Source organism: Pempheris klunzingeri, chromosome 6 (genome assembly GCF_042242105.1).
Source record: "Pempheris klunzingeri isolate RE-2024b chromosome 6, fPemKlu1.hap1, whole genome shotgun sequence".
NCBI classification, from domain to species: Eukaryota; Metazoa; Chordata; class Actinopteri; order Acropomatiformes; family Pempheridae; genus Pempheris; species Pempheris klunzingeri.
Genome location: NC_092017.1, coordinates 9,397,360 through 9,417,978, shown reverse-complemented (window position 1 = coordinate 9,417,978; position 20,619 = coordinate 9,397,360). Strand labels below are relative to the sequence as shown.

The following is a 20,619-nucleotide window of genomic DNA, read 5'->3' as shown; positions in this document are numbered from 1 at the left end:
AGGACTCACATCTTTTATTTATGTAAAAATGCCAGTGTAGGGATGTTACAAGTAAAAGTTCGCATTCAAGATCTAACTTAAAGCTTATCTTCATAACACTTAACACATTAATATAGCAAAACAGCCATTAAACAGCTATTTCCCAGGTAAAGATACAGAGAAATGGCGACCTGAGCAGAAAATGAAGTGACACTCATTGTGTTTGTTTGTTGTAATCAAAGTTTTGCTGTGTTTTGCCACATTAGTGCAGGTGAGTCCGTGAATGTTCAGTGAGCAAACCCGAGGTACAGTGGAAACAGACCAGCTGCTCAGCGACAGACTCAGCAAGACGGCTGCAGTAGCACAGGAGCCAACGCTGTGTTCACACTACGAGCGACAAAGTGTTACATAAGTCATTTTCAATAGAAGCGGGTGACTTAAAGATATTAACTGCCACCTGGCACTTGAAGCTGTGTGAGGGGCACTACAAATAAAGTTGAGCTGGTCTCAACTTTTTTTCCAGGCTCCAATGACGTGTGAAGCGTCAACCCATCATATGTTTTTGTTTCACCATTACCTTTAGCCAGCTCCCTGTGCTGTTTACAGCACCCAAATGCATCTTGACAGAAGGTAGCAGCCTATTTCTGAAGCAATGTTCATGTAAATTACATTTATGAAATCTATGTTTTTTAAATCACAATGGCAAGTCATTGATCTAAGAAACAAACCTTCATTAGAATTCATCTACTGTATAACTTAAAACCTCCTTATTTAGTGTATTTTCTCCACTGCGTTGTTGTTTCACTAACTGAATACTGACAAACTATTTGCATTAAAATGATTAGGAAGGCCTCCTTGTGTCCATAACAAGCACTGCACTTGCCAACAGTGAGCAGCCAGCTGAAAGAGTTCAAGCTCCAGATTTGTTTTTCGCTTCAGAGGTCCAGAGAGGTCAGCAGTGTTATGTAACACTACCAAGTTTGGGCTTCCTTTTTTTTCAAGCTTCCTCCTCTCCTCACGTACATTATGTGAGAGGCACCACAATCCTGTCTGCAGGAGCAAACTGTGATTCTCTTGTAGGCTTTTTTAAACTTATGCATCATGATTTTTCAAGCAGTGTTTGAGTATATGGATTTTAGCTGTTGGCTGCTGTTCAGTTTTGTGGTGTTACTCTTCACTGATGTGGTCAGAAACTGGAGACCACACAGGTTTCCACCTGGACCCTTGGCTGTGCCTTTTCTTGGAAATGTCTTCACTGGAATTGACTTCAAAACAATGGAGAGGGTGAGGTGAACAGTAGCACCTTATTTTCCAAGAGTAGAGTGGATCTTTGATAACCAAGGAGCAACTTGGCTTACAGATAGCAACTTTGTCAACATGACGAGTACAAGGAATAACAATTAATAAACAATAACGTCATAAGATTGCAGCTCAAAAGTGGTTTCTCAATTATTATCAGTGCTTATTAATGTGTTTTAGCCAAACCTTTTTCTGCTTATTTTGTGCTTATCACCTCCTTTATTGATGGCCTTTCACTAAAATGACGCCCAGAGGCACCATTCAGCTATGAAAGGGTTTTGACAATGTGAGTTTTAAAAACAACATGGAAGCTCCTAACATGTTAAATAACCAGTGACAAACTGCAGGTAAATATGTGATAAAAAAGGTATAATTTATTGTTCACCTAGTCTCTAATTGAAAATAACAGTGTTATGAGCATCAACAACAGAGAGAGACCAACCTTTTCAGCAGTGGTTGCAGTAGGGAGTCATGTCCAATTTAGTGGGTGTTGGTGTAACTCTTTTTAGGATTTTAATCTGATAATAAACTGCCTTTATTTCTGTCCAGTGTAAAATGAAAATATTGAAATAATACAAAGGTCTCTGCGAAGTGTTTCCCTTCTTGAGAAGCAGTTTGTTTTTAATTGCAGCTCTCTCTGGAGTACGGCCCGGTGTTCAGCTTGAGGAGAGGCAGTGAGAGGATGGTGTTTATTTCAGGATACAAGATGGTCAAAGAGGCTCTTGTTAACCAGCTGGACAGCTTTGTTGATCGACCCATCGTCCCTCTCTTCCATGCTGTTTTCAAGGGCATTGGTGAGTATGTGAGAGCATGGATGTTTGTCTTTTACTGTATCATGTAGCTGCAACCATTAATCGATTCATTTAGCCAATTATTTTGATAATTAATTGAGTAATTTTGAGGAAAAAACTCATTCATTGTGCAGGGCCTGTTTGCTTTGTTAACCACTTGATATGACACTATCACAGGCATTGCTTTGAGCAATGGTTACCTGTGGAAGAAGCAGAGGAAATTTGCCAACACTCACCTGCGTTACTTTGGAGAGGGCCAGAGGACACTGGAAAAATACATTCAAGTGGAAAGCAACTTCCTCTGTGAAGCCTTTAAAGAGGAACAAGGCAAGTAGAGATTAATTTGTTAGTTCATGCAACTGGACTACTGCACTTAGAAAATGCTGTAATCAATGAACTGTCATCAAGTGACTGTGTATCCTAATATGATTTATCACAACTTGCTTTGAATTCAACACATTCCCAGGAAGGCCATTCAATCCCCACTACACCATAACGACTGGAGTGAGTAACATCATCTCCTCTGTGGTCTTCGGACATCGCTTTGAATACAGCGATCAAAGCTTCCGCAAGTTTCTGGAGTTGGACAACGAGGCCATTTTGGCTGCTGGCTCTCCTCGGGCTCAGGTAATTCTGGTTCTACCTCAACTATTGTGTTGAGATCACAAAGCAAATTGTGTGGTGGCTCTATGACCGATGACTGAGTGTGTCCCATCAATAGCTGTACGATGCCTTCCCTGGCTTGCTGCAGTACCTGCCAGGACCTCACCAGACTGTCCTCAGCAACTACGAGGAGATAATGGCCTTCCTGAAAAAGGAAGTAAAGAAGCACCAGGAGGAGTGGAACCCTGACGACCCTCGGGATTATATCGATGTATACCTGGGAGAGATGGAGAAGGTCGGATATTTCCACTTTTATAGGTTTCAAGCCAACTATTTCATCAATTCTCAGCGTAGTAGAGCAATTTATTGCAAATAAAGGAACAAACGATAAAAGCCAAAACCTTTTCACACATCAGTAGTTGTTTTTACTTGTTTGATTGGTTTGCTGTCAAAAAACTGTTTAACAGGGTTAATAGTTGTTCACCCGTCATGCCATGTTCCTCTCCTTTAAGACATGAATCACAGAATCTCTCTCAAACTAACCAAGATTTTCAATGAGCCATACTGAGTTGGAGCAATGGCATGAAGGAAAGAGATAAAATTTGTTTGTAACAAAGTCCATAATCCATGGCTCTAAGTTTAATGTCATAAAATAACAGGGTTTTTCTTCTGACACGGCACCAGAAGAAGGAGGATCCCCAGTCTGGCTTCAACATCGAAACACTGCAGGTTTGCACCCTTGACCTGATTGAGGCCGGTACAGAAACCACTGCCACCACCTTACGCTGGGGCCTTGTATTCATGATGCACTACCCAGAGATACAGGGTTAGTATCTTGTCACTTTAAGCACAGGTGTATTCCCATGAAGATTAAAGATGGTTTTGCAGGTGTATCGTGTTCAGTGAGCTGCCCATTGTGTCATCGTGTCTCTGCCTCGTCACTCAGAGAAAGTCCAGGCAGAGATCGACAGAGTGATCGGACAGTCTCGTCAGCCCACCCTGGCTGACAGGCCCAACCTGCCCTACACTGACGCTGTCATCCATGAGATCCAGAGGATGGGAAACATCGTTCCCTTGGGATTCCCCAAAATGGCCAGTAAAGACACAACACTGGGAGGATACTTCATACCAAAGGTGATGGACTTTTCATCAGACTTAGCCAGGGATGAATAACTACCTGTAAAATTTGTAAATTATTTATACACAGCTGATATCAGTATCTGGTGACTCTCTTTCCAGGGCACAGCTGTTAACACAATACTCGCGTCTGTGCTGTTTGATAAGAGTGAGTGGGAGACCCCAGAAATCTTCAATCCGGAGCATTTCTTGGATTCAGAGGGCCAGTTCCGCAGAAGAGACGCCTTCTTACCCTTTTCAGCAGGTTTATTTCTAAACTGCTCCATATTCAATAATACTCTATAAGTAATAAAACAGTAGTTCACGATGTGCTGGTAATCTACAAACCTAAAGCTACTGTCCACTGTTTCCTGACAGGTAAACGTGTGTGTATAGGGGAGCAGCTGGCCAAAATGGAGCTGTTCCTTTTCTTTTCATGTTTCCTCCAACGCTTCACCTTCTCTCCTGTTCCTGGAGAAATGCCCAGCCTGGAGGGTGTGCTGGGCTTCACCTATTCTCCCGAGGAGTACAGGATGCTAGCCAAACCTCGCTGATTTTCTCCACTTTATCTCATCTCAGCCAAACGGCAAGCATCAGCACACAGCATCAGCGATGAATAACATGATGATCACATATCTGACCCGAAGCTGAAAACTTCTAAACCTTACATACAATCACTCCCCACCAAAATGAAGAAGATCACAACGTCTATGAAGAAGAAGGATATACTTGCAAGTTCTGTGGCAAAAGCACCCAGCCATGCCAAACAGCAAGCCCAGTTGCCTTTGATTTGGTCCGTCCAGGCAGTTAAAGCACCTGTATTCCCCTCTCACGGAGCTGTTTTGAGTCATGTGTGGAGCTCTTCCTAAGACTTTGTGTATGAGTTCAATCAAAACTGATCAACATTCCCCCCCTCTCCTGATGGGGAAACCACTTTTACAGTTACCAGGACCATAAACTCCCAAACACAGCTTGCTACCAATGTTACTGATCATTTACCATTTACTACAAAGGGCTGTTGTAAGATACACTGTTGCCCATAAAGTTGGAATAAAATGTTTTTTACCTCTTCTCATGAAATGATTGTGACAATGTGATTTATTCTTGATAAATAAAGTGTTTATCTTCTCAACTTTATTGATCAAACTCTTCCAAATATATCACAGTGAAACTTAAACCACAATTAACCTTTGCAAACTGTGTATTCAGGCTTTAACAAAATTGGGGGTATTGAACAATTATTCCAACTTTATGGGCAACAGTGTACAAAGGGCTGTGGTAAGATATTTTAACAACTAAAAACACCTACTTATATACAACCATGTACTAACACACTATCTATGGCTAGCCTGACAAGGTTTTATCTACTAGATTACATAATGACATGTTTTATCTACATGTGACATTCATAAACTGTTGCTCCATCAAGTGTCACAAAATGTAATGAGGTAATAATGACTTGCTCATTTACCAGCATTGAGCAACAGAGGATCATAGTATATTATAAAAAATATAATCACGAGATCCACATTAGTTACGAATGATTTCCTGAGCACCTACACACAAGTCAAAACCTCAAATATCCATGTATTAACCTTAATTGATTAACACCGATGCACTGGGCATGTGATAAGCTTACCAAAGACAACTTGATTTTTCACAGAGCCATTAAAGATGCATGAATGTTCCCTCTTTGCTTCTTTGCTTTTATGTCTAGGACGTTTTCAGGAATCATCCTTTGAGATCTTCATCCTCACAGGAGTGAGAGAAAATGTGTGAATGTATTTAAAATCAGTCTTTTAAAAAATTTTCCTAGTAAATAATAAATATATTCTGCTTCATATACATATAACTTCATCTAATATTTAGGTAATTAATTTTCCCAGAAAGTTAACAAGAAGGCAAAAGAAGAAGCACATCATCACTCTCTCCTTGAATTCTGTTATTTCATCCATAATGTCAGGGACTGCTCAAAAATCCAATGTTGTAAATAAATTAAAAGATATTAAATTAATCTGTTCTTAAATAAGTAAATGATCTCAGTTGTATCCCTTAGCTGATCATTTACATAAACTGATTAACATCAGTTTACAGAAGTCTTTTTAAACATGGAGGAAGTGGTGGCTGTCATGTCTCGTCGTGTGTGTTAGTTTGTCCAGCCGAAGTGAGCTCATTTAAGACAGCTCTGTCAGCCCAGGGCTCCATGCTTTCCCAGCATGAGGAGCAATTTAGGGCCATCCACTGCAGGGTGAAGGATCTGGTTGACCGCCAGGGGAACTTCCAGGAGTTGCAACAACTGGCGGAGCAACTCCACCGGGTTCTAAGACGGCTGGAGCCTGCACCTCCTTCCCCAGCTGCGCCATCACCCACAGCTCCACCGACCGATGCACCGCTGACCCAGTCACCTCCCCTGTCTGCTCCACGCCTCGCCTCACTGGAAAAGTTTTCAGGGGACTCAGGTGACTGCAGAACATTTATTGTGCAGTGTGACTTACACTTTAAACTGAACTCTGTCTTGTACACCACAGACCAGGCCAAGGTGGCATTTATGGTGTCACACCTGACGGGGAGGGCTGCAGCATGGGCCACAGCTGAGTGGTCCAGGCAGGCTCCTTGCTGCCAAGACCTAAGACTGTTTCAGGACACACTGAGTCGAATTTTCGACCACACCTCACAGGCTTCACGAGCCCTTCTTCGGCACAAGCAGGGGATGGGTTCAGTGATAGACTATGCCATTGGTTTCCGTATGCTGGCTGCCGACTGCGGCTGGAACACACCAGCGCTGGTAGACGCTTTTTTTAATGGACTCGCGGAACCAATAAAGGACCAGCTGGCTTCGTTTGAGCTTCCCACGGGGCTGGAGGACTTAATAGACATGGCGAACCGGGTGGACAGCCGTTTAAGGAACCGGGCGGGAGAGCGACGCCGGGCTTCCAGCCAACCTGTTGGCTACCCGGGGCCCTCCTCTAAGCCGTCAGAGTTCCCGAGAACGGTACTGATGGCACTCCAGCCTTCGGGTAGGAAGGCACCACCAGCAGGCGGCGAGGAGCCGATGCAACTGGGCCAGACCAAGCTCAGCCCGGAGGAGCGGTGGCGGCGACAATCGGAGGGTGCCTGCTTTTACTGCGGGCAGCAGGGCCACCTCTTAACGGCATGCCCGTTAAAAGACAGGGCTCACCAGGCGTGAGGAGGGCACTGGTGAGCCATTTCTCTAACAATGACTACCCTCCTCGCACCTTGACAAAGGTAAGTCTCGGAGTAGGTAAGGGCTCCAGAGACCTAGAGACACTAATTGACTCAGGGGCTGACGAGAGTCTCATGGACTGGTCGCTGGCCAAAGAACTCCATGTTAAGACTATTCCCCTTGACCAGCCCATCAGAGCGAGCGCTCTGGATGGGAGAGTGCTATGCCAGGTGACTCACCGGACTGAGCCGATTCAGGTAACCATTGAACCAGATCACACCGAACTCATGCACTTTCATTTATTTGACTCTGCACAGCACCCATTGGTTCTGGGATACCCATGGCTCCAGAGACACAACCCCCATGTAGACTGGAAGTCAGGACTAATTAAAGCCTGGGGGGAGGCCTGCAGGGGGTGCAAATCTGATTTTATTTCTATGGTCAGAAACTCCCAGCCTGACTCAGTGGACCCCGCTGAATACCCGGACCTTGCAAAGGTCCCTGAGTGCTATAGGGATCTTAGGGAGGTATTCAGCAAAAAACGGGCCACATCTCTGCCTCCCCACAGACCCCATGACTGTGCCATTGAACTGCTTCCCGGCGCACCCATCCCCAAGGGACGACTATACTCCATCTCAGGGCCCGAAAGAAAGGCCATGGATGAGTATATCGCTTCGTCCCTCCAGGCTGGGATCATCAGACCATCCTCCTCACCCGCTGGAGCAGGTTTCTTTTTTGTGGGGAAAAAGGACGGTTCCCTCAGACCTTGTATAGACTATAGTCCCCTCAATGCAATAACCGTGAAGAACCGCTACCCACTCCCATTATTGTCCTCTGCCTTTGAGCTGTTGCAACAGGCTACTGTGTTCACCAAGCTAGATCTCCGCAACGCTTATCATTTAATCAGGATCCGAGAGGGCGACGAATGGAAAACAGGTCATTATGAGTACCTGGTAATGCCTTTTGGACTCACAAACGCTCCAGCGGTGTTTCAGGGTTTTATCAATGAGGTGTTGAGGGAATTTTTGAATGTCTTTGTGTTTGTTTATTTGGATGACATTCTCATCTTCTCTCCTGACTTAGACTCGCACCAGGCTCATGTCAGGTTAGTCTTGTCTCGCCTATTGAAACATCAGCTGTTTGTAAAGGCTGAAAAGTGCGAGTTCCATGTTTCCACAGTTTCCTTCTTGGGCTATATTGTCACAGCTAACCAAATCTGCATGGACCCTGAAAAGGTTAGTGCTGTCGCCAAGTGGCCAACACCAGGTAACAGAAAGAAGGTGCAACAGTTTCTTGGTTTTGCCAATTTTTATCGGAGGTTTATCCGAAATTTCAGTTCCATTGCTGCTCCACTGCATACTCTCACCTCTTCCAAACAGCCGTTCGTGTGGAACCCGCAGGCCGAGGAGGCCTTTAACCACCTGAAGCAGGCCTTCACCACTGCTCCAGTCCTCTCTGTTCCTGATCCACAACGGCAGTTTGTGGTAGAGGTCGATGCCTCCAACGAGGGGGTGGGCGCCATTCTGTCGCAGAGGTCTGTGGCAGATGGACGAGTTCATCCATGTGCCTACCTCTCCCGGAAGCTATCCCCAGCAGAGAGGAACTATGACGTAGGCAACCGAGAACTGCTGGCCGTAAAAACAGCCCTGGAAGAGTGGAGACACTGGCTGGAGGGAGCAGAACAGCCATTTTTAGTCTGGACGGACCATAAGAACTTGGAGTACGTCAGGAAAGCAAAGCGACTGAACTCTCGTCAAGCCAGGTGGGCTCTGTTTTTTAGTCGTTTCAATTTCACTCTGTCCTATAGACCAGGCTCCCAAAACACTAAGCCAGATTCCTTGTCTCGTTTGTACGATCCTGACCCCGATGCCACGGACCCCGAACCCATCCTGCCACTAAGCCGTGTGGTAGGGGCGGTGTCCTGGCAAATAGAAAACGATGTGCAGCAGGCTATTGGTGATGACCCAGTCCCGAGCAGATGTCCTGACAATAGGTTATTCGTTCCTGAGCGGTTGCGTCCGCAAGTTATACACTGGGCTCATACAGCGCTGCTCACATGCCATCCAGGTACGAAACGGACAATTTTTGTAATCAGACAGCGGTTCTGGTGGCCTACATTGGCAAAGGATGTTTCCGACTATGTAACTGCATGTCATATCTGTGCTATGAACAAGACTTCTAGGCAGGCACAGATGGGATTGTTGCATCCGCTGCCAGTTCCAGCACGTCCCTGGTCACATCTGTCCATCGACTTTGTTACCAGACTTCCACCCTCACGCGGTAACACAACAATATTGACAGTGGTAGACCGCTTTTTCAAGATGGTTCATTTTGTGGCACTACCCAAACTGCCCTCTGCCAAAAGGACGGCCAAGGTAATGTTACAGCACATTTTCAGAATCCATGGATTTCCCGTTGATATTGTGTCTGACCGGGGGCCTCAGTTCGTGGCAAGGTTCTGGAGAGAATTTTGCCACCTCACAGGGGCCACAGTCAGCCTGTCCTCAGGATATCACCCTGAGTCAAATGGCCAAACGGAGCGCATTAACCAAGAACTCGAAACATGTCTGCGGTGTCTTATTTCTCAGAACCAGACTGCCTGGAGCGATCATCTGACCTGGGTGGAGTATGCCCATAATACACTTCCTACCACCGCCACTGGACTCTCTCCCTTTCAGGTAGTTCATGGGTACCAGCCACCCCTGTTTTCTGCCTCCGAGAGGGAAGTCACCATACCGTCAGCACAGGCTATGGTGCGCCGCTGTCAGCGGACCTGGGCCGCAGCTCGCCAGGTCCTGCTAAGGAGCCAGGGCCGGATGAAGACCGCAGCAGATCGCCGACGCAGACCAGCCCCGGATTATCAGCCAGGACAGAGGGTCTGGCTCTCCACGAGAGACCTTCCCCTCCATGTACATTCCCGGAAGTTGGCCCCCAGGTTTGTGGGGCCATTTCCCATCTCAAAAGTCATTAATCCTGTCTCTGTCCGTTTGAAATTACCCAGGTCTCTCAGAATCCATCCAACATTCCACGTAAGCAGACTGAAACCCGTCAAGGACAGCACTATGGTGCCTCCTCCACCACCTCGTCTGGTCCAAGGGGGTCCAGTGTATGCGGTCAAACAGCTACTGGCTGTTCGGAGGAGGGGTCGGGGGCGCCAGTTCTTGGTGGACTGGGAGGGTTACGGGCCAGAGGAACGGTCCTGGGTCCCGGCCAGTTTCATCATGGACCAAGACATAATTGATGACTTTTATAGACGCCACCCTGACACTCCTGGGCCGTCAGGAGCCGGCCCTAGTGGGGGGGGTACTGTCATGTCTCTGAGCCCTGTGCGTAATAGTGGCGAGTTAAAAATTTTTTTACAAAATCCCAAATTTTTGGCAAGGTATTTTAAATTCTGTAAAGTTCCTCAATCTTCTTTGTCTTTTGAAAACCTTTAACAAACCTAAGTGATTCCAGTGGAATAATGTTTGAAAAACAGGCCTTCATCTGAACCAACAGGGAGCTTTTTCTGCCCAGTGACCATGATGCAGAATACCTGAGCTGTGTTGCAAAAGAACATATGACTTACAGCTTTCTATTATCTCCACAAAACTACAGACTTCTGACTGAGTCATTTATATGCAGCTGCACACCAGATCCCTTAGATACCTTTTATTCCCACTGCACTTTGTATTGTTGGCTTGATTCTGTTTACAACACAAACATTCAAGTCAAAGGTCACTAAAACACAGTGGAGGGTTTGCACTTAGCGTGTGTGTTATCATATTGCTAAACTGAGATTACTCAAAGTGCAATGATATTATTACTTAATTGCATGGCATGTCAAGGCAACTTCATTCATAGAGCACATTTCATTACAGTGGAACTCAATAAATATTGATCTGCTGACTGCCTTTTAGATTATTTCTAGCTGTTGTTTTTGGGGGACGACAATATAACAATTTCAGTTTTATTTACCCCCCCTTCTGTTTCCTGTCTGTCTCTACTGTCTCTATTCAATAAAGCAGAAATGCCAAAAAATCCAATAATCTATGGCTGTGATGCATTTTATCAGGTTGTCAATTGGGATAAAGTCATTGGGACATCACGGTATATAGGGCTATGTGAGGTCTGAGTATGAAAGATATGCTATGTTATTATTCTTAATGATATTAGTTTGTGGGTTTGTGCGTAAAAAGTAGTGGGCTAAGAATTGACCCTTGTGGTACTCCAGGGAGAATTTGGAACCTGTCTGATTTAAAAGTATGAATGGATACAAATTTGAGGTCGGAGGGGAGCCAGTTTAAAATGAAGCCTGACAATCCGATGGTGTCATGGAACCTGTAAACAATGACTTCATTGTCTATGGTGTCAAAGGCAACTTTGATGGCCATAATACAAGAACAGTGTATCTTAGCATTTGTGTTTACTTTAAAGTCACTGGCTACTTTAACAAGAGCTGTCACGGTGCTATGACATGATATAAAACCTGATTGGTACTTATCAAGAATATTGTTATTTCTTAAAGCTTTGAATTAATGTTTGTATACAGATTTTTTTAGTTTTATACTGGCCTATTACAGACGCAACAAGGTTGTTATTTTTGAGTACTGGGGAGATGCTTTTATTTCTTTAGGTTTCATCATATTTACTATAACACAGGTCTCAGGAAAAAAAGTAGGTGTGTCTATAGCTAGTTATGTAACAACATTGTCACGAGCACCTTTGAACAGACCATGTGTCGCCAGGGTTAAGTCAAGCTTATAACAGCCGTTATAAATCCACAAGTGTTTTTAGTGAGGAAAAAGATTGTCCTGACCTTCTTCCTGCTGCTGGTTTAACGCTCTGTAACGATGTGGCTTTATAATTTTTTGCTGGGTTTTGATCTCAAGGGGTTATTCCTGTTTATTTTTATTTTCATCCTAATAGCAGACTTAATCAAAAACAGGAATCCTTCAAATTATCCTCCAGGACCGTTGTCTCTTCCCCTAGTGGGAAATTTCTTCAGTGTGGACAGGAAACATCCACACATTTCTTTCACCAAGGTAAAGCTGAATGCACAAGAGGTTTCATCTTGCAGGACTTGTTGGCTGTAAGGATCAAAGATATAACAATGATATAGTCACTAAATGCTTTTATTTATTCATTTTTTATGAAAAACTAAGATAGTTTTCTAGTTTTGTTTTTAAATCAATTTTCACCGCACATAATCTCATTTTGAAGTGTGAATTTCATTGAAGCATTACAATACATTTGAACTGTTCATTTTATTTATTTAACTTACACATCAGTCAATTCAAGTTCCTTCACAAACACTGTTGTGCAACTGTTACCAGGATAGTGGCATATGTGAAGAATAACAACATGTGCAACAAATATAAGTGGAGGCCATTTAGATTATTTTTATTAATTAACCTAAGACTATAACTTTTAGTTATTCACACACTTCAGGAAATGTGCATTTTCCTTTTAATCACCAATTTTTATTATAGAAATTAATAGATAACAGCTACTGACATCTGGTGGTCATATTATAAAATATTGCTCTCTAAGGACACCTGGTACTTCATTTATTCCTTGTGGTGAATCCATAACTTTTGTTTTTGGACAATTTGAAAAGTTCACATGATGCAGTAGTCTGTTATGGTTAAGTAATGTTTACTACTTGATTTGTTGTCCACAGCTGGCTGACACCTATGGGAATGTGTTTAGTATCCGCCTCGGCAGTGAAAAGCTGGTGTTTGTGTGTGGGTACAAGATGGTTAAGGAAGCCATTATTACACAAGCTGAGAACTTTGTGGATCGACCCCCAAATCCCGTCAGTGACAGATTTTACTCAGGAAACTCAGGTGTACTAATCTCTCTCTTTCTCTTGTCTCATGCTATGCAGAAATTAGCTCCCCATAGCCCTTAAATCCCATTTCCACTGCATGCTTTCTTCTAGGTGGTCTGTTCGTGAGCAATGGTGAAATGTGGAAGAGACAGAGGCGCTTTGCTTTGTCTACCTTACGTAGCTTTGGTCTGGGCAAAAGCACCATGGAGCAGAGTATCTGTGAAGAGCTCCAACACCTGCAGGAAGAGATAGAGAAGGAGAAAGGTGGCTCACAATGTGTACAAAATAAACTCATAATCTGCTGCACCAGTCCTTCAGCAGTACAGCATTGTCTAAACAGTGGACTCCTCTCCTCCAGGTGAACCTTTCAACCCTGCAGGACTCTTCAACAACGCTGTGTCCAACATCATTTGCCAGCTGGTGATGGGGAAACGGTTCGACTACAGCGACCACAACTTCCAGATCATGCTGAAGTGCCTGTCTGAACTTCTTCGGCTGGAGGGCTCTGTATGGGGTCTGGTAAGTCAGTGATATCCATTTAGTTCCTCACAGTCAGAGAGAGACAGCATTCAAGTGTGGGAGTCCAGACACTGTGGTGACCCAAGAGGCCAATGAGGTGAAAGGTGATGTGCATCAGAGTTTCTCTCATCTACTGCTTTCTTATGTGTAGCTGTACGAGTCATTCCCTACAGTGATGAAGCACTTGCCAGGTCCTCACAACACAATGTTCAGCCACTTCGACACCGTCCTAGACTTCATCAGTGAGGAGGTACAGAGGCACAAGAAGGATTTGGACCACAACAATCCCCGGGACTACATTGATACCTTCATCACTGAAATGAAGACTGTATGTGAACAGCTGCATTGCACACACTGCTCTGTAAAACACCTGTTAAACTACCAGTCAATCACTATTGTATTTCCTCTGCATTTCTCAATAGCACAAAGAGTCTGAACTGGGCTTTACTGAGACCAATTTGGCTCTGTGCTCACTGGATCTGTTCCTGGCTGGAACAGAGACAACCTCCACCACTTTGCTGTGGGCTTTGGTTTTCCTCATCAAACACCCTGATATCCAGGGTAGGTGACATGCTAGGCCCCACACTGAGCCAACTGAGAAACAGCAAGAAAGCAAGACTAAAGGAGTCCACTGCTGTGTGTTCTTAGTTTAAGCCAAATATATCAAACTGCTGGTGGCACTAGATGAAGAGTCAGGGGATCCCCAAAATCATTAGGATTCAATCCCCTGAGGACCATGAACATCCAATAGCTGTGGAGATACTTCAGTCAGGACCGACTCACACAGACTCACTGACATAGAAATACTGAAATCCCTCGACCGAAATCCCTCAAGCCATAGCGTGTCTAAAATCGATAGGAATCGTTTGTATTGCTTTCAAAGTTTACCCACAGGGATTACTGGCATTCCAAATTTGAAGTCATGTTAAGTAATTAGTGGATACGTCTTTGCGGTAGCAGAGCACATAAACTGTAATAGATCTCTGTAGCAATCTTCAATCCAGCTAAGCTAAAACTAATGGCAGAACCCTTCAGTCACCCTTGGCCACAGACAGATTTTGGAGCAATGGCTTACTTTTTTCCAGTTTGTCTGGACACTAAGGGATCGAAGGGAGCAATTTTAAATCGTCCCCCTGTTGCTACAAGCTTAATTCCTCCAATTTCCTCGTATCTCCAGACAAAGTCCACGTAGAGATAGACAGAGTGATCGGACAGACCCGCCAGCCCACTATGGCTGACAGACCCAGCCTGCCCTACACTGACGCTGTCATCCATGAGATCCAGAGGATGGGAAACATCGTCCCTCTCAATGGACTCAGAATGGCCGCCAAGGACACCACACTGGGCGGTTACTTCATTCCCAAGGTGCATTTAGTCCACAGGTTTAAGTGTTAACAGGACAGGATTTCCCCTAAAATGTGAGTGTTGTTGGAGCATTGCTTGGTGTTAATCTTTGGATATTGTTTTTTAGGGTACGTCCTTGTTGCCCATCCTGACGTCTGTGCTGTTTGACAAGAACGAATGGGAGAGTCCAGACAGCTTCAACCCCGAACACTTCCTGGACACTGAGGGAAGGTTTGTGAAGAAAGAAGCTCTCCTGCCTTTCTCTGCAGGTAAGCCACATTCACCTCAGTCTGAACCAGAACCATCAACCATGAACTAGAACATGAGTTTTAGCCTGAGCTCTTACACTTTCTCATGTGTGTTTGTGTTTGTGGACTCTTCAGGGAAACGAGTGTGTCTCGGAGAGGGCCTCGCCAAGATGGAGCTGTTCCTGTTTTTGGTTGGTTTACTACAGAAGTTCTCTTTTTCCGTTCCTGATGGAGTAGAGCTGAGCACTGAAGGGATCACTGGAACTACACGTGTACCGCACCCCTTCAAGGTTTACGCCAAGGCCCGCTGAATCATGGAGCATCTCACTGACCCATTTTTAATCTAACCAAAGCTTATCAGACAAGACTTAACAAAAAAAACATAGTTTTCAGTTTCATCTTTTCTCTGTTGTATGATGAAAAAAAAGTTACTTTTACATGAACATTACATGTTATAATTTCTCTTTGTCCTTGTTATTAATGACAAAATGTATTAACTCTTCATACCAATGTGCATTCTTTCGAACTACAATCAAGCTGTTGTTGTTTTTTCTTTACAGTTAATCATCAGTTATGTTGTGTTAATATTGGACTGAAAACATTAAGAAGGCCTTTCAACACATTTGTTAATGATTTGTGTCCTAAACCAGGTTTAACACAACAGATTCAGAGCTGGTGGTGTAGTTACAAGCCTTTGGAACAAACTAACAAATCATTTGTAAATCATGATAACTATTATTATTTTCATTTCATTAATATTACATCAATTTAATGAGGAACATTCAGCCTGGTACACACTTTTCAAAGTCTTCATATCCACTGCATGAAGAATTATTTTCACTAATGCAGAATGTTTTGCTTTGGCGCCATCTAGTCCTCATAACAGGAACGACAGCAGACAGCACACTGTGCAGCCTAACGTAGCATTATGCATAAACTGCACTTCCACCAGAATTGTTTATTATTAAACAAGCATAATATTACATCAAAGTGATCATCTGGAAGATGATAAAAAATTTACAAGAGGTAAGGTTACCACTTGTAAATGTTTGCTTGCACATGGTAAAAATGGATAAACTGTGAATCCCTAAACTTTGTTAGCATTCTTTGTAAAATGTTAAATATTAAAGGAGTACTGAACCTATTTAGTTCTCCTCTCTTGTAGCATTGGCACAAAACAAACAGATGTTTGTCTTGTCGTCCACAACAAAATGTGGAAAACATTTTAGCTTATAGCAAGAGAACATCTGATAACATTTAAAATGACTGTGTTTCATTTAGGTGAGCCAGTCTCAGGGTCCCCCTGTGTATGCTGGCTCACTATCATTTCTCACTTGATGTAACTGAACCACTGTGTCACGTGTTCCTTTTCTGCTATGACAAGTGGAAATGTCTGCGGTGTGTTAGATGAAAATACCAGATCAATATCATATCCCATGTTCCAAAAGGTCTGTGATTACAGAAATGTCTACAATATCAGCGTCATCACACTTTGTGAACTAATCTGCATATTTTCTGTGATCCACCTGCTGCACGAAGATGAGAAATAATAAAAGGTAGATAGAAATGTTCATGCTGGTGATTGGTTGGAAGTTAACAACATTATGAAATGTTAGACTGACAGAATTTAGCCTTATAACGCAGCTTTTGATGTCTATGGGTGAAATACTTTTGTTCAGTGCACTTTATAATGTTCCATTCAGTCGAGGCATGCCACTTTGGGACAGTTCTTAGCTCATTATTACTCTGCATTTGTTAAATGGAGGGCTGTCCCAGCTCTCTGTCACACACACACACACACACACACACACACACACACACAGATCATTACATCTACATAAGCTGTGAGTCAGCAGCACATCAGCCCATCTCTAAGTAGAAGCTGATGATGGAGCGAGCGAGCCAGGTCAGTCCCCTGCTCTTCTCCTCTGCCTCACAATGTGGCTGTGTGATTTGTTTCTGTGGCTGGATCTGAGGGGGACGCTGCTGCCCATTATTCTCGCTGTTCTCCTTGTGGTGTATTTTCTGATCAATAAGGATCCACCTAAGTTTCCACCAGGACCACTGGCTGTCCCTCTGCTAGGAAACATCTTCAGCATTGAGTCTAAACAGCCTCACATTTACCTAACCCAGGTAAGATCACAGAATAATACATTCATATTATGTAGCCGTGTTTTGGTGATTCTGGAAATTAAATGAAAAAACGTATGCAAAAATATGGGAAAAAGCTATTCAGTAACTCCTCTGCCTTAATACAATTTGGAGCAGTCCTCAAACAAGGGAAAGATATAGAGAAATTCATATGAGGCTCTGCTCCAACAGAACATTAACAAGTTTGTGGCAGAAAACAATGATAAAAACCTGCTGATACTAAGTCACAGTGTCAGAGGAATTATTGTCCTGAAATATGCATCTTATTAGAGTCACATGTTAAACAACAGGCCACTTATTCTCTTGCTCCTGCATCCACAGCTGGCTGATGTTTATGGGAATGTGTTCTGCATTCGTCTGGGAAGACACAAAACAGTGTTTGTGTCTGGGTGGAAGATGGTGAAGGAGGCCATAGTGACACAGGCTGACAATTTTGTGGACCGGCCCTACAGCCCGATGGTGACCAGAATTTATTCAGGGAACTCAGGTGAATCACACAAACATGCTGTGCTGTGTGTAAGTACTCAGCCTACCTCTTGATCTCTGCCTGAGTAACGCTGGGTGGTTTCTCTGTGTCTCAGCTGGTCTTTTCTTCAGTAACGGGAGCGTGTGGAGGAGACAGCGACGTTTTGCCATGGCCATGTTACGTACCTTTGGCCTGGCCAAGAACTCCATGGAGCAAAGCATCTGTGAGGAGAGTCACCATCTGCGAGAGGCGATGGAGCAAAAGAAAGGTTGGCAAAAACAATCAATAAAAAGAAAAGACAACAACATGTAACAGGATGAGAAGCCAAAACACACACATTGTGTGCCGTGACTGAAGACATTTCTTCTATTCAGGTGAGCCATTTGACCCTGTGCCCCTTTTAAACAACGCTGTGGCCAACATCATCTGCCAGATCGTGTTTGGGAGACGGTTTGACTACAGTGACCATGACTTCCAGAGCATGCTGAAGAATCTGACTGAGATGGCCTATCTGGAAGGCTCCATATGGGCTCTAGTAAGACACAAAGAAGAGATCAAAGTGTTGACTTAGTAATTCTGCACACGTTCAAGAAAGCCAGTAGGAAAGTGTAACTGAGTTAAGGGAAAAAAAAATAGTTTACTTTATGAAAGTAAACAAATGCAAATTTACCATTCTGTCAAAGTGAGATCTTTACACCACAGAATACGTTTTTCCTCTCTCCAAACAGCTATACGATGCATTCCCTGCACTGATGAAACGCCTGCCGGGGCCTCACAATGGCATCTTCGGCAACGCCAAATCTCTGGAGTCCTCTGTCAGGAGAGAGGTAGAGAGGCACAAGTTGGATCTGGACCCCAGCAACCCACGAGACTACATCGACACCTTCCTGATAGAGGAAAGAGTACGGTGTTCAAAGCCAGTCAATATGCATGAGAACCACTAGCTGAGCCTTTGATGAACTGACGGTATGTTTGTCCCTCCACTCTGCCCGACAGCGTAACAGAAACAGTCAACTGGGCTTTGACGATGGCAACCTGGTTCTGTGTTGTCTGGATTTGTTCCTGGCTGGTAGTGAAACCACCTCAAAGACGCTGCAGTGGGGCCTCATCTACCTCATCAACAACCCTCATATCCAGGGTGGGTGCTCAGATAAGTCTCCCATGGTAGCAGCACAGGAAATAGATTACAAGATACCAGAGGAAGAAGATCACTGTAGTGAATGATTTCAAAAAATCTTTTGTTTCACCTCCTCCAGGAAGCTAAAACTAATAGCAGAACCCTTCAGTCACCCCTGGCCACAGACAGGTTTTGGAGCAAAGGCTTCATTTCTTCCAGTTTGTCTTGGGAGCAATTTTAAATCGTCCCCCTGTTGCTACAAGCTTAATTCCTCCAATTTCCTCGTATCTCCAGACAAAGTCCACGCAGAGATCGACAGAGTGATCGGACAGACCCGCCAGCCCACTATGGCTGACAGACCCAGCCTGCCCTACACTGACGCTGTCATCCATGAGATCCAGAGGATGGGAAACATCGTCCCTCTCAATGGACTCAGAATGGCCGCCAAGGACACCACACTGGGCGGTTACTTCATTCCCAAGGTGCATTACTACTTACAGTATCGCACGCAGCAACTACAGTCAAAACTGACAGTTGTCAGAAGAAGATGAACAACAAATCTGCCAAAGCACATTCATTGTGTCTTCACTTGTGTATCTGGTAGATCCAGTATTTAAGAAAGATCAAATCTTATATACAGGTAAATGATATGTGGTTTCTTTTGTGTGACACGTTTAGTGTGCGCAAGGGCCAGAAGTATTGTTGGTGGCTGAAGATTAAACTGACATCATAAAGAGAATATATATGAATATATAAAAAATATATTCAAAACACGGTCAAAGTGCTTATGTAATAACAATTACTCTTATTGTTTAATAACTAATTGCTTAAAATTGTTTCATATACTCTGGATCCTGTGAAATCTTTGACACTGGAGGTTACATGTTAGTTATTTCCTGTAAAATTTGCTAAATAAATAAACAGAAATATTAAAATAAACACAGAACAGAGAACATAAGAACATCTGAAAAGTTATTGGTGGTAAACAATCCTTACATTATCCTTTGTATTAAACTATTAAGCTGATTTGTGTGTGTGTGTGTGTGTGTGTGTAGGGAACATCTGTGATGCCCAACCTGACCTCTGTGCTGTTTGACAAGAACGAATGGGAAACTCCTGACACCTTTAACCCTGAACACTTCCTGGATGCTGAAGGGAGGTTTGTGAGGAGGGATGCATTTTTACCTTTCTCTGCAGGTAGGTTTCACATTTATCTGATAATTCTGAGTTTGATTCATCACTGAAATAATCGACTTCAGAAACTTTGAACCACAAGGCACGGAATTTTTTAGGCTGCAGAAAATGTGGCTAAATGATGACAGCAGACAAGAAAATAGGCTCAATTCTTTCTGTCGCATTTGTGCTGGTTTTTTCAGGCAAGCGTGCATGTTTGGGTGAAGGCCTGGCGAGAATGGAGCTCTTCCTGTTTTTCGTCAGTTTGTTTCAGAAATTTGACTTTTCCACTCTGGATGGAGTTGAACTGAGCACAGACGGAATCATTGGAGCCACACGCACACCGCACCCCTTTAAAATCTACGCCAAAGCCCGCTGAACCCTGCAACCTACCATTATTCATTACAAACTATCCTATCAATGTGTGTGCTAAGTACTGGGGCTGATGATGAGGGCAGAAGGAAATGTTTCATGCACTCGATAAATTAATAATGTGGGATGGATTACGGTTTATGCAAACTCCAAATATGTCATCCAGTATGTCTATTATTATTTCCCCTTGCTAGTATATATGATTCTTGTAATTTCATTTGGACTATTGGTCCACTATAAACATAAATGTCAGTACAGAAAGGCCAGATTGTGCTCTCCTTACTGTTTCTGGTAGGTTACCTGCAGTAGGTGTGGTCAGATCTGTCCTGGTGGAGTCACTTTGTAAACAGCTGCTTTGTTGTCACAAGTGAAGGCGCTGATGACACAGGAAATACAAAAAATAAAAACCTGTAAATAAAAACCTGTGTGTCAAAGGGGTTTGTGA

At 43.6% G+C, this 20,619-nt stretch overlaps 2 protein-coding genes across 2 annotated transcripts; both read left to right on the top strand.

Annotated features, from left to right (window-relative positions):
- The first annotated feature begins 1,016 nt into the window (after window positions 1–1,016).
- On the top strand, window positions 1,017–15,206 carry LOC139202623 (uncharacterized). Its single transcript, XM_070832164.1, has 22 exons — window positions 1,017–1,263; window positions 1,910–2,072; window positions 2,247–2,400; window positions 2,540–2,696; window positions 2,791–2,967; window positions 3,357–3,498; window positions 3,619–3,806; window positions 3,912–4,053; window positions 4,167–4,337; window positions 5,939–6,971; window positions 7,541–7,925; window positions 8,352–8,734; window positions 9,974–10,298; window positions 11,799–11,996; window positions 12,635–12,800; window positions 12,896–13,048; window positions 13,143–13,303; window positions 13,455–13,631; window positions 13,726–13,864; window positions 14,481–14,668; window positions 14,775–14,916; window positions 15,031–15,206. The coding sequence occupies exons 1-22, from the start codon at window positions 1,081–1,083 to the stop codon at window positions 15,204–15,206; spliced, it is 5,103 nt and encodes a 1,700-aa protein (XP_070688265.1). The 5' UTR covers window positions 1,017–1,080.
- A 1,627-nt stretch (window positions 15,207–16,833) lies between these two features.
- On the top strand, window positions 16,834–20,596 carry LOC139202257 (cytochrome P450 2J1-like). The gene is made up of 9 exons (XM_070831645.1): window positions 16,834–17,028; window positions 17,368–17,533; window positions 17,628–17,780; window positions 17,887–18,047; window positions 18,241–18,414; window positions 18,509–18,650; window positions 18,924–19,111; window positions 19,685–19,826; window positions 20,006–20,596. The coding sequence occupies exons 1-9, from the start codon at window positions 16,834–16,836 to the stop codon at window positions 20,179–20,181; spliced, it is 1,497 nt and encodes a 498-aa protein (XP_070687746.1). The 3' UTR covers window positions 20,182–20,596.
- Window positions 20,597–20,619: the final 23 nt, after the last annotated feature.

Bases quoted from the DNA above. Each gene is read 5' to 3' on its own strand.
- LOC139202623 (XM_070832164.1), top strand. From the start codon at position 1,081: ATGATTTTTCAAGCAGTGTTTGAGTATATGGATTTTAGCTGTTGGCTG. The intron at 4,338-5,938 runs GCTGATTTTCTC...CGTGTGTGTTAG, and splicing joins CAGGATGCTAGCCAAACCTC to TTTGTCCAGCCGAAGTGAGC. The intron at 14,669-14,774 runs GTGCATTTAGTC...ATTGTTTTTTAG, and splicing joins GCGGTTACTTCATTCCCAAG to GGTACGTCCTTGTTGCCCAT.
- LOC139202257 (XM_070831645.1), top strand. From the start codon at position 16,834: ATGTGGCTGTGTGATTTGTTTCTGTGGCTGGATCTGAGGGGGACGCTG. The intron at 19,112-19,684 runs GTGCATTACTAC...GTGTGTGTGTAG, and splicing joins GCGGTTACTTCATTCCCAAG to GGAACATCTGTGATGCCCAA. The intron at 19,827-20,005 runs GTAGGTTTCACA...TGGTTTTTTCAG, and splicing joins ATTTTTACCTTTCTCTGCAG to GCAAGCGTGCATGTTTGGGT.